At 39.1% G+C, this 16319-nt stretch overlaps 1 protein-coding gene across 1 annotated transcript; it reads right to left on the reverse strand.

Moving 5' to 3' along the window:
• Positions 1 to 720: 720 nt before the first annotated feature.
• On the reverse strand, positions 721 to 13566 carry gid4 (GID complex subunit 4 homolog). Its single transcript, XM_053612594.1, has 6 exons — positions 13162 to 13566; positions 11099 to 11158; positions 9913 to 10020; positions 6427 to 6528; positions 5305 to 5435; positions 721 to 2793 (listed from the first exon to the last, which is right to left on the reverse strand). The coding sequence occupies exons 1-6, from the start codon at positions 13348 to 13350 to the stop codon at positions 2730 to 2732; spliced, it is 654 nt and encodes a 217-aa protein (XP_053468569.1). The 5' UTR covers positions 13351 to 13566; the 3' UTR covers positions 721 to 2729.
• Positions 13567 to 16319: the final 2753 nt, after the last annotated feature.

Consider the following 16319-nt stretch of genomic DNA (forward strand, 5'->3'; position numbering starts at 1 on the left):
AGCCGTAGACCACTTCTATAAGGCAAGCACTGGATTCTGAGGCTACTGGATAGCTAAAGACTGGAAAATGGACTTTTTCATTTTATGCCCATTGCAGCCTCAGTTTCTTGTTTTTGGCTGGCAGGGGTGAAAACAGATGTGGTCTTCTGCTGCTGTTTGACGTTTTGTGTTCTGAGATTTTAACTTTTTTTTTTAAATGTAAATAAGATATAACACAATGAGGTCATCCTGATTACAGTGTAATATCAGTAGTCAAAAAGGAGGAAATAAGTCTTTGAACAGTATTTATTTCAATGCAAATTAAGCAAAGTGTCCGTTTGTACTGCACTTAAATCCTCAGTTGTGGGTGAAATTCCAAGCACATAATCTTGAGTAGGTGTCACTTCCTTCTTTATACACAATTCATTGTACAGTTGCAATCAAAATTATTCAACCTCCATTACAAATCAGGTTTATCGCCAAAATTTGCAGACTTTGAAATTGGAGAAGTCATTATAAGCTGTATTTTCAGTTGAATTTGTGGAAACCACTTGAAGCATTCGTTGTGTTGAACTATTTCAATTGCTTTTGTTTGATTTGTTCATTGCAAACAGCTGAAAATTTGTACATTGTGACAATAAACCTGACTTGCAATGGGGGTTGAATAATTGTGATTGGAACTGTAGCTTGCAATCTCTTGTATTTTTAGGTCTAGCAATTAAAAGGCCTTTTATAAGGAAGTAATTTACATCACAAACTTTATTATGTACACCACTCTTGGGTCAACATTTCACTTTACACTCCCAGATGTATCATTTTATAAAACAGTCTTAAAACACCTCTAGTCCATCACGCGCAGCACTCTCGATCAGAAGCTTCTCGGGTTATGAGTGGTACAGTGATCTCAGTGTGCTGATTATGAATAAGTGTGCATTTTTTTTGTATCTGAAAGAATATAGTTACAGGAAACAGATGGAAGTGGTGACTTAATATAAAACTGTGATAAATGTATACAAGCCAAGATCTACTGTTTATTCTGCTCAGATCTCAGATGCTTCTCTGTTCAAAAAGAAAAAAATAAGTTGGGCATGTAAAGTGTTGAGAGTGTGACTGATCACAGATTATTGTGACAGTGTACAAATAAATTTCTTTCAGCAATTGACATCAACCTATTTACACAAACCAACAACAAACTAAAGCCTGGTAACAATGTGTCCATGTTTGTACTATAATCAATTAGTATTTATGTCCTGCAAAAAGGTTTGGAGGTTGTTTTGGCATCACACCTGCTGACTCATGAACTTCTACCATCCTTCATACTTGCACTCTCACAAATATTCTCCATCCGAAACAGTCTTACTGTCCAAAATCATTCCTACACTTATAAAACCACTATATACAAACAGTTGACATTTAAGGCAAAGGGTTTGACTAAAGCTTAAGAGGACTGAGCTGTAGTTTTCTGCAACAGGTATTTAGTTCTTATTACACAAATGTTTCTGTTCACACCTTCCTTCAACACTTATTTAACTCTTTTTTTTGTGCATTTCATGAGCTTGAAGAACAGAACAATTTATCTTATAGACAGCTAGTAACATTACATTTGTCTTTCCAGAAAACCCCTGGCCTGACTCCTGAAAGCCATTTAAGAGGAAACTTTCCTTTGTTTGCCATCAGGCTGTTGCCACCTGTTTTCACGTCAACGCTTTTCAGCTTTAACTCCAAACATCAGAAATCGTCACCCATTCAGGATTATAAAAAAATCCCATCCATCCAAAGTGCTTACCAATCAATACTCTTTTGGTTGTGATTAGGTATGTGAAAAATGCTACTGTGGTACAGTAAATAATATCTGGGAACTGTTGGTGAGCTAAGATTTTTATGTTGCATAGCAAAATGGAGAAAATATTGTCATCTAGCTTTTCTCAAAAGCTGCCCATCCCTGACCCAAAAAAAAAAAAAAAAAAAAAACCTGCTCACGCTAAGCAGCTTATGACTAGCACTGTGGGATATAAAATACCTCTTTCCAAAACATCTGAATCAGATTTGTTAGAAAATATAGAATTATATTTAATCTCTCTAAGACGCAAAAGGACCTCTCTGTTCTGATCCGTGGAGACATTTCTTATGTTCCTCCCACCTCGGAAAACACAGACTCTGATGCCCAAGTCACTCAAAGGTGTCATGATTACATCCTCCGTAATCTTCATCTCTCTCAAAGACATCCCACTGCTTTCATACAGTCTGATTTTAAAGAATTGGCTACGTGCATACAGCAATCTATATTAGTCTGGCCTAATGATCCAGCTGACCTGGTGAAAAAAATGTAAAAAAAAAAAATAATAATAAAATAAAATGAATAGCTTCTCTGTGGAAAAGAAAAATAAGAGGAACTTTAATCTCAAAACAGACTAAAAATGTTAAAATAATTAAGATGGAAGAAGGACAGAAGGATGTTTTAAAAACCTGGAGGCAAAATTAAAGTAATGATTAGGAAAAACAAAACAAAACAAACAAACAAAAAAAAAAATGCTGCTGTAACTCTTACAATCCATCACAATGATCTGCCTGGGGCCTTTGAAGACTTTCTTATCCTCATGTCTGTCTTTGTCATCCACTCTTTTGTGAGAGAAAATGACGAGTACTTGGCATGATTAGGCAGTTCTGCATTATTTCCTTGAGACCAGTGTTTTTGTTATATATCTCTGTCCAAAGTTTCACCCTCTTCCAGCCACAAGAGGGCTTTAGTGTCACCGGAACTCGTAGATGGGTGCGCTGTGTTCAGGAACATGAGTGAGGTTTAGTGACTGGTACCTGAAAAGCAACGCACAGAAATGATTTGACCTTTGGATGAGAAAAAGCAGGAATGGTATTGATTCTTGTACAACTGAAGGAAAGAAAGCAGAGGCAGCTGGTATGAATGGGTTTCTGTAGGTAATGAGACAAATATAAAGGTTCGTTTTAGGTATGTGAATCAGCTTATCTGCCACTATCCAGTCTGTGCAGGCTTTCGTGGAGTTGTTTTGTGATTGTTGCGGCCAAAAATGCTTCTTGCTGAGTTTTTTTGTGGTAAACTAATTGAATTTTAGAAATTGCAATTGCACAAAATTGTTTTGCTTTTAGCTGTACTCATGTTCACACACATGAATAGAAGAGGGCTTTGATTGAATGTGTGTTGTGATCACATCACACCACACGTCATGGCCCAAATCTGCAGTCATTTTGAAAAATTGCAAGCGCCTCCAAATTTTGTGGAGTTTGCTTGATTTTTTTTTTTTTTGCATTCATTTCTGCGATCTTGGAAGGACTGATTATCAAACATCCAATCACAACCAATTGCAAAAAGCAGCATCAATGCTGGTATGAAGAAGTGAGGCTGGTGCTGATTTCTTTCTAACCCAGACTGTAGGTTCATGCAGCCTATCAGTGACACCGAGTGGAACGTCCCCTAGATTTGCTTTCCATTTGGTCTGATATTTTTCAGACACATCTGTCTTCAGCAGTGAGTGAGAAAGCACTTTGTGGTCATCCTCATGCTAATTCAGAGACTAAGAGTACCATTAGTCTAAAAACTCTGTTGGGGAGGTTATAAAGTATGTGTATGTGTGCGTGATATTTTCTAATTATGCCACGGATGAGAGCTTGTGATATAATGCATTGCTCAACTGTGATTGCTGCATTGTCGTGCTATTGATAGATATTAGATTTTAGCCCATCATGACCAGCTGTTACTATAACCTGGGAACAGTTAAGCCTGCCATGGCTTAAAAAAAGATTTCAGATTTTGAATTATAAATATCCCCTTATAAATATTCCTTTATCTACTGCATCTACGTACTGAAATGAACAGACACCCTTGTTGACTCAACCAAGGGTGTTAACTGGACTGTTAATCATCCAGGGCTGGGCCCAGATTCTTCTCTGTCAAAAAACTTTACTTCTAAATAGACTGTTTCCATGCATTATTCTTCTTGCATTTCTTGGCTAATTGCTTAAAAAATGTGAAAATTGGACAAAAAGTTGGATTTATCATAAAACTTACCTCGGGTGTTATCACTGTTTGTAGGACTACCAGACCAATAAAACAGAAATCCTTTTGGCTATCTAACACGAGACTAGGCTAGTTTGGTGTCACTAACCAAGGGGAGGCACAACTAATCTATTATTCAATGGGTTTAGCTGCTACAGTGCCATGCAAAGTATGTTAGCTGTCCTTATGCAATGCTCATATGTTCACATAACTAGGAACTCATTAACAAGAAGGAAGACATTTACACACCTTGTTATCCTGCTCAGCATGAGAGGATGTTAGTGTTCATTTTCAATCCCTTTACTTGTAAAAAGTAAATAAATAAATCTGTGTATATCCATTTTTTCCCTCTCACACTACTAACTGACTGTGTGGGCAAGCATTTGGCAGAATTAAGACCGGTCAGCCAATAAGACACAAGTATTTCCATGTATTTTCCTGTAAACCCTGTGTGATTGGTCTCGCCTCCGTTCACTGAAGCTATAAAATTACAACAAATTACAACGCCTTCTTTTACTGACATTCAGTTACGTAGTGACAAACCGCTCCAAGTGGAGAATTATTCAGAGCTAAAGAAAAAATAAATAAATAACCGGGGCTACAGCCCCTAATGCCCAGGCCAGCTTATGCCCCTGGACTCAACTCACTTGTAAGGAAAGTTACAGGTTATTTTCTCTTTTCTGTGCACGGAGATGATCATGCAAATCATGCAAATACTACAGATAAATTAGAGAGAGCTTATGCTGGAATGCTGGAATGCATGCTTCTGCATTTGTGAATGTCTGTAATTAGCATTTCAATTAGTAGCTTCTGCACAGTTATGAATAAATAATAGATACGGTATCGATCCTGTAAAGGAAAATGCCTTGTTAGAGCAGCTAAACAAAAGCACAGTGTGTACATGATGAGCAGCTCAGACAGATACACAAGCAGCAGCTAAATATACAAGCGCTAAAAACGTCCTATAAATACAAATATACCAGACTGAATTTCTTAATTACAATATATAACACTGATGTATGCGGTCATTACGTATAGCACACTAAATGTCCATCTGCTGCTCAAGATGTACATGTTTAAAACAAACAAACAAACACACACACATTATTTATATATATATATATATATATATATATATATATATATATATATATATATATATATATATATATATATATATCGATTTTATACATTACTGATAAAAATTGATTCAATAAATATTGATCCTTTCTGTTAAAACTGTGCCACCTACAACTGAGTCATCTAGATCACGTCTGGTCAAGTTGAAAACGTACCATTCAGAGCTTCTGTGGTAGTAGAAACCCTCAATGGTTGCTGTGGACTTCTGGAAGCAGATGTAGTAGAAACCAGCAAAGGAAGCGCCGCTGATGTCTTTGATTGTGTGGTCTGGGACAAGAAACTGCTCCTGCACTCAAGAGAGGGAGAGATTTTAGAATACAATCATCCTCCTTTATGAAGGGTGCACATGAAATGAGATTCAAATCGAAGTTTGTTTCTCAGTGCAATTCGACTCAAGAACAGTATCAATTCTGCATTTGCCCTCCAATGCATGAAACAGAGTGCTATTACTCATCCTTATTTGCTGTGACTAATCGCATAATCGTTGTATCACATAACCACAACAAAAGCAAGGCGAGTTTACAGAAGAGAAAAGGGAGAAACCACACTGTAATTTTAAAATGACCTAAAACACCTGCTTGTAGTGAGAAGCAACAAATGTTTTCTAAACAGACAGTTAATATTATGCACTGACGAATAGTAAATTTACAATTATCAAACAAACAAGGGCTAAATGTATGAAATGAATGAATGAATAAATGAATGAATGAGGTGAGTGAGTCATGGCTGCCCATGCCGTCTCTCCCAAAACTTGCCAGTGGCACATTATGCAGAGATTGTGTTCATTAAGACCGGTTTTCATCCACAAGAGGCTTATGATTTACTATCAACAGAAGAACAGAAGAAGTATTGCCAAGACTAATTATTTACGCAGGTGTTAATATTGCTCATTTCCATTTCACTCTTGGAAAACTTTATGCCATTTTAAGCATTTACATTTATGGCATTTGGCAGACGTTCTTATCCAGAGTGACTGACAGAAGGCTACAGCATTACAAACGCATCAGTAAATCAGTAACTCAAAACACAAATACAAACAGCTGCTAGGAAAATGTAGCTACCATGGTCTGCTACAGTAATGTAAGGATTTACGAAATACACATTATTCCTCACAATATTGGTCCAAGAACTCGTGATCTCAATTCAGAGGCAAAAAAAAGAAAAGATTCCTGTTTCATCAAGAAACGTGCACTACTACTGTGACAACATTCAATACTATTCACATTTATTAGTATTTTACTCGCACCACAAGCCACACAACAGTCTAAACACTGTACCTTCCATCGCATGAAGACAAAGTCACTGTTCTTGAGGTCTTCGTAGTCAAAGTCGTCTGAGTTAAAGCTTTTCGCGTACTGATAAAATGCCTGGAACTTGCCCTGTGGATATTCAAAGCAAATCAGACACATTAAAATGTAATTCTTTAATCAATCATTAAAAGGCATACTTTAGCGTTTTTCTGTCTATTGCATACACATATATGTGTATGCCCATGCTTGGTCAATCCATCCCGCAAATATTTTCATAAAAAAATTTCTGCAAAGGCAGTTGTATATTTAGTTTTAAAGAGATAGGACTCCTTTTTTCAGAGGGAACAATTTGTGCTGACAGTAGGAGAAATGAGTATTGAACGTGTCAACATTGTTTTCAGTAAATATATTTCCAACGAGCTTATTCACATGAAATTTTCACCGGACATCAGTAACTCAAGAAATCTCAAGATATTCAAGAAATCCACAAATATGACAAATTCACAACATCAAAGTACAAAAAAAAATTGTGTGTCATTCCACTTTATTACACAGGAAAAAAGTACTGAAAAAGCTAAGAAAAAGCAAGGCATGGAACCTGCTGAAATCTGTAAGTATTTAGAAAGTAATTATACCTCCTATCTGTGCAAATTAATATCAGCTGGGTTAGTAAATTGATGGTCTATATAAAGGCTTTTCATCACCTAGGTGTCACACAAGAAACAACTCATGATGGGCAAAGAGCTCTCCCAAGACTTTCACAACCTTATTGTTGCAAAACATATTGATGGAATTGGATACAGACGTATTTCAAAACTTCTAAATCCTCCAGTAAACACCACTGGGGCCATTGGTTATCCACAAGTGGAAATAACATCACTCCGTCATCAACCGGCCACGCACAAGAACTCCTCACAAGATTTCTGACCAGGGAGTTAGAAGAAAAGTCACAAGAGCCAAGGACCACTCGGAAAGAGCTCCAGAAACACTTGGGGGCAGCAGGTGCCATCGTCACAGAGAAAACAATAGGCAATGCACTCCACTGCTCAAGCTCACCCTGCAAGACTCCATTACTAAAGAAAAGGCATGTCGAAGCTTGTTTAAAGTTTGCTACAACTCCTTTGGACAAGCCTATAAAATACTGGGAGAGTGTAGTCTGGTCAGACGAGAGCAAAATTGGACTTTTTGGCTGTCATACTACACACCATGTTTGGAGAAGAAATGGCACTGCACATCACCCTAAAAACACTATATCAACAGTGAAGTTTGGAGGTGGAAACATCATGGTGTGGGGTGGTTTTTCATCGCATGGTACTGGCAGACTTCATATAATTGAAGGAACGATGAATGGAGCCCTTTACCGGGAGATTCTTGAGAAGAATCTGCTGCCATCCACCAGAATGAAGATGAGACATGGGTGGACCTTCCAGCAGGACAACGATCCAAAGCATACAGCAAAGGAAACTCTCAATTGGTTTCAGAGGAAAAAAACACAAGGTGTTAGAATGGCCCAGTCAATCACCTGACTTGAATCCAATTGAACAAGATTTAAAGGCAATATGTTTAGAAGAATGGGCCAAAATCACACCAGAATACTGCGGCCGATTAATTTCTTCATACAGGAAGAGTCTTGAAGCTGTCATTGCAAACAAAGGCTTCTCCAATAAATATTAAATATATTTCAGTTAGCACGTTCAATACTTTTTTCCTGTGTCATTCCTCTTTATTACACATAACTTCATTTACAGACTTTCATGTGAATAGCCTCATCGGAAATATATTTACTGAAGAAATGTCCCCAGAGGAAACACAAAGCACGGGGAGAACATGCAAACTCCACGAAGAGCAGAGGTGGGAATTGAACCCTCAACCCTGGAGATGCGAGGCAAACGTGCTAACCACTAAGCCACCATGCCTCCACCTAAAAATAAAAATAAATAAATGTATAAATATTCCCAAACATTTATAAATGAAGAAACCAGTTTGAGACGACTTTTCCTTTGTGAAATTGTGCATTATCATGTTAGAAATCGCCATTAGAAGATGGGTAAATTCTGGCCATGAAGGGATGCACATCGCCAGCAACAATACTCAAATAGGCTGTGGCATTCAAGTCATGATTGATTGGTATTAACGGGCCCAAAGTGTGCCAAGAAAACATTCCCCGCACCATTACACCACCTCCACCAGCCTGGACTGTTAACACAAGGCAGTTTGGGTCCATGGATTCATGCTGTTGGTACCAATTTCTGACCCTCCCATCTGTGTGCCTTAACAGAAATCAAGATTCATCACACAAGGCTACGTTTTTCCAGTCTTCAACTGTCCATTGTTGGTGAGCCTCAGCTTTCTGTTCTTGGCTGACAGAAGTGGAACCAGACATGGTTTTCTGCCATTGTAGCTCATCTGCCTCAAGGTTCTACATGTGCATTCTGAGATGCTTTTCTGCTCACCACAGTTGTACAGAGTGCTTATCTGAGTTACTGCAGCCTTTCTATCAGCTCAAACCAGTCTGGCCATTCTCCGTTAACCTCTCTCATCAACAGTACTGCCGATTACTGGATGATTTTTCTTTATTGCACCATTCTGAGTAAATTCTAGAGAATGTCGTACGTGAAAATCCCAGGAGATCAGCAGTTATGGAAATACTCAAACCAGTCCATCTGGCCAATCATGCCCCCCCATTCTGATGACTGACGTGAACACTACCTGAAGCTGCTGGCCCGTATCTGCATAATTTTATACACTGTACTGCTGCCACACAACTGGCTGATTAGATAATTGCATGAATGAGTAGATGTACACATGTTCCTATTAGTGTTCAGTGAATGTATTTTAACTCTGAGTTGGGACCTCTGCTGTTCACACAGTTCAACTGCTTTAAATGCATAATCAATAGAATGTAGATCCCCACAATGCACATCTTCAATACTTTTGCATCGTGACGCATCACGATCCATCATTACACCCGTAGTAGTTTTGACTTAAAATTTAACTGTTTCTCCAAACAAACAGCTTTCATTTAGGAAGGAACTTAGGATAAGCAGTGAGGAGGTCAGCCTGTTTGTGAAGTTTAAGAAAAGCCTCCTGGAAAAGCTCCTTCATGAAGCGATTTGAGAAGATGAGAAGTGTGTAAAGATTTATCAGGAACACTGTTAAGAATTTAAGATTTACAACAGTTTTGATGTGTTTAACCCTTTTCTTTTCACTTCACTGCACAAGTCTGTGTTAATGTTTGCATTATTTTGAGTTTTGACTAGTTCTTCAAGTCCCACTTAGTGTAACCGAGTAAGCATTTAAAGCATATTTCTGAATTAATATGACAGCTTTCTGTAAGGATTAAATTATCTAATGCGTTTGGCACAAAGAGAACAAATAGCAAGAAATACAATACGTGTAGGCTCAGGCTACGGCAGACTGTAAGCACTACCATTTAAACACAGCCACATTTTATAATTCCATGCCTCTTTAAATGGCAAAGTCTAAAAAAAATTTAACATTCAGGTTCATTACCCAGTGCTTGCGGTCAACATCCTCATCCGCGTCCCACTTCCTGGTGAGAAAGGGACGTTTCTGACTGATGATCTCCCCAGCAAAGAAAGTAGTCAGGGTGGGATATTCCTAAAGAGAGAAAATGAACAGAGCTTAACTCAGAGACCCAAAACCCATCTACCTAATGTGTCCATATCGGCGAGCACCCTTGAGCAGAACACACTGCAAATCTAATTAAACATTAAATGCAAATGAAACAACATGGCTGAACAAACCAGGATAAGCAAACCTTTCCTAGCTATTAGAGTTTATTCGTCTACATGTAGGTTCAACAACCAGATAAAGAAAATTAACTTTACTGCAGTCTACAATCATCTCCTCCCCTTAGTCTGTAATCTCACACTTAACTAGCTCACCATGTTACATTACCCTTAGCTACCACTTTTTAGTCTAGTACAACCAAAATATGGAAGTGGGCAAGTACACTAGAACTTTCATTTTCCTGGTGAGATAAGTAAGGAATTTATCATTATGACCAGCCCCCCCAATGCCATACGCTCATTAATCTTACTTATTACTGCACTTTATCATTTACTAGCAAGCAGAGAAAAGACAGAAGACAGAAATAAGACTCCATAGACCTCTTCAGATAATATCTAGTTTAAGACTTCTTTGGATTTCGCTGCACTGGCATCTACGGTTTACGCACTTGTGTTTTGAACTGGTCCTTTTTGGTTATTTAACTACATCAGCATTAAATCTCCAGTCTAAAGAGGTTCCATCTGGTATCTTCTTCGATTGGTCCCTCTAGGAAAACCCTTAACGGTTCAGCGAAGCGCCCTTCAACATGAAACATTTCCTCACACCTAACCAGTACTCATGAGAAATGATCGCAAGGTGTACAGCTGCCAGCACCAATACAACCCATATGACAAAAAGCTGATTACGATATAAGATGGATGCAGCACTCCCACTGCCAAAACTCTGTCCCCTCATATAAAACATTTTAGACCTGTGACTGGATAGCAGCATCCAACATCTCTCATACTTAAGAGTCTGAAATTATAACCTGTGTTGGCAAGGACGTCTGGAGTTGTGGGCTACAGCAGGAAGTGAATTAAACTCAAATCCATACTAACTGCCAGGTTTATGAAAGCAGACATTAACTAAGAAAGCTTGTGTCATTAGGACGTGAAAGTCACCTCACCTCAGTAAGCCCCTTGATCTTGAGATATCCACACAGGTACGAGTCCTCCATCGTTACATGCTACAAAGAAGAGGGAGATGAATATAAATTAGGGGAAAAAAGGTGTCCATTGCTACAATCGCAATGCAATGCCATTCATTTGGGACCACATTCACAAAACTATGTCAGTGATGGCTAAAATACACTGCTTACACTCAGTTGTCATTAATGACTACGTTTATATGGACAGCAATAATCTAATTACTGACCTTATTCTGAATAAGACAACATTCTGATTAAGGTGTTTACATGAGTCACTTTTAGAATATTCCTTTCATGTTCCCGTTTTACATGTTGTAGAACATAGTTTTGTTAGCGGCATACGTCATTACGTCCCCACGCCACACCGTCCCACGTTCCCTCCAGAATTTCACACATCAATATACAGTTGGTCTTCATTATGGTACCGTATACATTTTTGGGGGTTTCATTTTTAATTTTACGAACGCTTCAAGTGCAGTTAATTATTTGTCATGCTATACGTGCACATAGACGACTGCTTGAAGCCATGGGCTGCATCCCAAACCACAGACTTACCTACTATATAGTAGATGAAATACTGTATTTCACCTTCCATATACTGTAGTATGCAAGTATGCGGTTTCGGACGCAGCCGTGCTCTCTTGTTTGCCGTCAAACGGTTGAGCACTGCTGTGTGTGTATGCGTGTGTGTGTGTGTGTGTGTCAAGTCGCAAAACTTCCACAAGTGTGATTAAGGTGTTTACATGTCTATAATGCACACCGATAATGTGACTAAAACAGGAATACTCCACATGTCTTAATTTGATTTGTGTTTAATTCAAGTATGACTTTAGTCGGATTAAGGTCATCAATAATGGCGGTTTACATGCTAGTTCTTTAATCACAGAATCGTCTTAAATCGGGTTAATATCGGAATATTGTTGTCCATGTAAACGTACTGAATATTAGACTGCGTACGACGGTCAAGACGCGAAAAACAGACGCACACAAGAAGACTGGTATGGAGTAGGAGAAGCCACACTACAGGACCGTGCCTCAAATCTTCCTACACTGCCAGAATTTAATCGGAGGAGAAATTTGATCGTGACAGCCGTTAATCGGCAGTCAGGGAGCACGTCAAACTAACGATCAAAGACTACAGATTTTGGCCTAGGATTATAGGAATCTTTTAGGATTCTCAAAATTTGTCCCAGACGACCAAATCGTGGCCAGAATCGTACAGTGTGAACCCGGCTTTAAACAGAAAATAAAATCAAGTCAAATGAGAAGCAAATGACTTAGTTTCTTTTGGTTTTAATTCATGTGGTTTTGGAAACACACACACACACACACACATTATATATATGGCCCAAATTGTTGTTTATTTGCTGTTCACATTGTCATTAATAAAATCCGTCTCATATGAGGAAACGATTAAGATTTGCTGTATATGCAGTATTAATGTAGTCATAGTGGCACAAATCAGAACCAAACATGCTAACCTGAGTATGGAGCTGTGTGTGTGTGTTTTCACACGGTCATGAAAAAAACCAAGACCTGTGCTACATGATGGTAAAATATCTGCTTTGGGGTCACATGTGCCTGTAGTGTGAATGAAGCCTTTTGCACAATTTGACACTTTCGTCATGAAGCTCCACTGTGAGCCAGAAGCGATAACACGTCTAAGACACGTCTAAAACATGTCACTTGTGTAACGTGTAATGAAGTAACGTTAACATTCAACCCGCTTCCAGTCCACACTGTTCAGAAGGCGTGCTGGTCTTGTGACACACAGCTCGGTGTCTGAATCACAACACGTAGCGTTAATGTGCTCTAATGTCTTAGTCAGCTAACTAGCATGACCCGGTAGTTAAGCAGCTAGTCAAACGGTTACACGGTTCCAGAAACAAGCTAGCTCTCGAGCGGACATGTCAGATGTCAGCTGCTAACAAGTGGCGCGCTGAACTACCTGCGTTTCATGGTTAGGAAATAAAACTAGCCTCACACCCCGTGCGTAGCAGACCAGGTTAGAGGACATGCGAAGTAATCATTTACAGAGTTACCTGGAGGACAACTTCGACGTCGTAAGAGTTGCCTTTGCTCTTCTGGTGTCCGCGGAACTGAGAGCCGCTGTACAGGAGTGAGGTGGCCACGCCGGGCTGCTGCGTGTTGATCGGGGGCGGCGGAATGAGAGAGGCCGAGGACACGCAGGCCGCTGCTGAACCGGGACAGCGCTCGGTACGGACCGGCATGGTTTGTTTTGATCGCTTCGGCGGGGTGAACCCCGACTCAGAGTCACGAATCGAATTCAACAAGATATAGGAACTCGACACATGGGGCGGTGTGGTGTGTTAATTCAGAGAGCCGTCCTCCGGTCAGCCTTCACTCGGTCGGCATCTATGAAGGAATGGGGTCGTCAAAAACTAACATTTCTCCTGATTGGATGGGGAAGTGTCACGTGTTAGAGTAAAGCAACGCTGATTCGCTATTTGAAGAACAGTGTGATGGGAGTTGTAGTTTGACTGAAGTGCAGAGCCCAGAAATGAATACTAAGCACTGGATACTACACACACAGATATGTATATGTATATATGTATGTATGTGTGTATATATATATATATATATATATATATATATATATATATATATATATATATATATATTAATATATATATATACACACACACACACACACACACACACACACACACACACACATATGTATATATGTGTGTGTGTGTATTGGTTAACTTTAAAACACAGCGTTCTCTAATGACAGCTTGCTTCTGGGTATTATTTCAGTAACTACAAACTAACTCCTCCCTCTAACATTCTTTCATGGTCTCAAGCTCGTCAAATGTGTATTATCTTGTAACTACAGACAGTTTTTTTTTTTTATCAGTATAAAAATAGGTTTGTATTAGAATGGTTCAGAGACTGTTCCCATAATGTTAGGGGAACGTTCTCCAAACTGTCACGGGTTACTGCAAGGTTATTTAAATGTTATGGGAATGTTAGGTGAACGTTCTCAACAAAACGCAAATAGAAAACCAAACAGAAACTAAAAGATCAGTTCTCAGAACATTTTGAGCAGTGTTGGAAAGACTACTAAAATATTCTACTCAAGTAAAAGTACTATTACTTTGATGAAATTTTACGTATGTACAAGTCAAAGTACAGGTCTAAAAATCTACTCATGTAAAAGTAAAAAAGTAACTTATTTAAAATGTACTCAAAGTAAATGTTGCTTAGTTACTTTTTTAAAAGCGGGAGGGGGGTCTCTCCTGTGTAGAGCCAAAAGGACAAGGGGATATGAAGCTCAATCTAGTTGTTTTTAATTGAAGGAACACCTTTATAAATTAAACTGCAGTAGCAAAATAAAACATGTCGACATGCGACATTTAAAGTATTTAGGGAGGTATAATGTGTCATTTTAGTGCAGACCATCCTATAAAATATTTTTAAACGATACAACCATTAAAGGTGACATAAATTGTGGATTCTGTAGATCATCCTTCTTTTCTTCACCAACAACAGTCATACTGCAAATCTATAAATCAAGTCTTGTGGCTTTCCCTAAATCACCCAAAGAAGTCCAAACTCTAAGTATCAGGGACCTTCAAGATGTTTTTAAGACAAACTGTGCCATTCTTTGATATCAGACTGTGCTCTACCTGTCGAATAACAAAACATGTCAAATGAACCGCATGGCAGCTGCTATAAAAACTTTTTAAAATTGCCCTGCCCTACTGTATATCCAGATAACAGTTCCTTTATTTGTGTGTCCATCTTTAGAGCATTACTCTCTGAACCTCCTGTTAAGTTTGAGCAGCAGTTGGTTTTCAAAGTTAGTACAGTTCATCCTTGCTCACTTTGCAGTGAACAGCAGTCCAGCACAGCTGAAGAGACACTCACAGGCGGCTGAGGCAGGCACGCCGGTGTTGAGTTAGAGAGAAAGTTTTTGGATGTGTGGAAATGAGTTCAGCAGATCCATCTTGTTTGAGACACAGGCAAGGTACCCATCCAGCTCAGGGACCTTGTGACCTTCTGGACTTCATTGAGGAGAAGAAATCTTCTTCATCTGATGAATCTTGCTCCACCGCAGCCTCTGCCATCTGGTCAAGGTGTTGTCTCACATAGACCAGACCTGTTGAGTGACAATGCATATTGAATAACACATTCAATTATTGAATAACAAACAATTAAGCTTTGATTAATGTGGCAACGAGAGTTCATCATAATCCAGAAATGATAATAACAACAATTTGTGTAGAAAGACTAATATTATTGCACTTAGGACATTGTGTTGAGTAGAACCAAAGTGGACAGAACTGGGATTAATAATTAACAACTGATTATAGTATTAAATTAAATAATGAAATCATACTTGTTTCTATGATATCCACCCTCTCAGTCCAGGTGGTCTTGAACTTTGACAGAAGGATTGCTGCAGCAATCAGTTCAGGGTCTTCCATCATCCCAGCAAAGTGCTTCTGGACATCATCCTGAATGGCTCTGATGAGTGGCAGACACATCTTGGAGGATGTCACCAGTCTGCTGATTTTTGCTTGTAGCTGGAAGATCACCGGCAGGAGCCACCCCGAGTGCGTGTTGGTCTCAGACTGAAGGATGTTTAAAGCCTTCACCACAGGCTTCATCACGGTGCAGTACTTGGTCAGGAAAGCAATTTCATCTGGACTCAGCCTGTATGACATAAAGCAAACGTACACAACTTTTAACAAATTTCCAAAGCAAAGTAGCTTAGCTTCAGGCACTGTTTTTCATTTGTGTCGTTCACATTTCATACTTTAGAAATGAGAAATAATACTCACATTTTCACTTTGAATTCTTCACAGATATTCCTGATAGGGTCTTCCCCCCTTCTCTTGTATGATCTGTATGATTCTCTCCACAGCCATGTATGTCGAGTTCCACCGAGTTTGATTTGGCCAGATGAGCTGGAGCTTGCATTTATCTTCCACATTTTCTGCTGTCATGTATGACCAACCTGACTTGTTCCAGATTGCTTTGCATTTCCCAAAGGCTGCCTGTGATAGCTGTTTGTATGTGTCATTCTTCTCTTCTGCCAGGCAGCATCTGTTGTGGCGAATAATTTTAACAGGTGGCATACAAACCTTTGATGTGGAGGAAGCTGGTACTCAAGACCGCTATCTTGATCCAGGATGCTGAATGTGTCCATGTAGTGGGCTTTGGGTTCTTC

Source organism: Ictalurus furcatus, chromosome 2 (assembly GCF_023375685.1).
Source record: "Ictalurus furcatus strain D&B chromosome 2, Billie_1.0, whole genome shotgun sequence".
Classification (NCBI taxonomy): domain Eukaryota; kingdom Metazoa; phylum Chordata; class Actinopteri; order Siluriformes; family Ictaluridae; genus Ictalurus; species Ictalurus furcatus.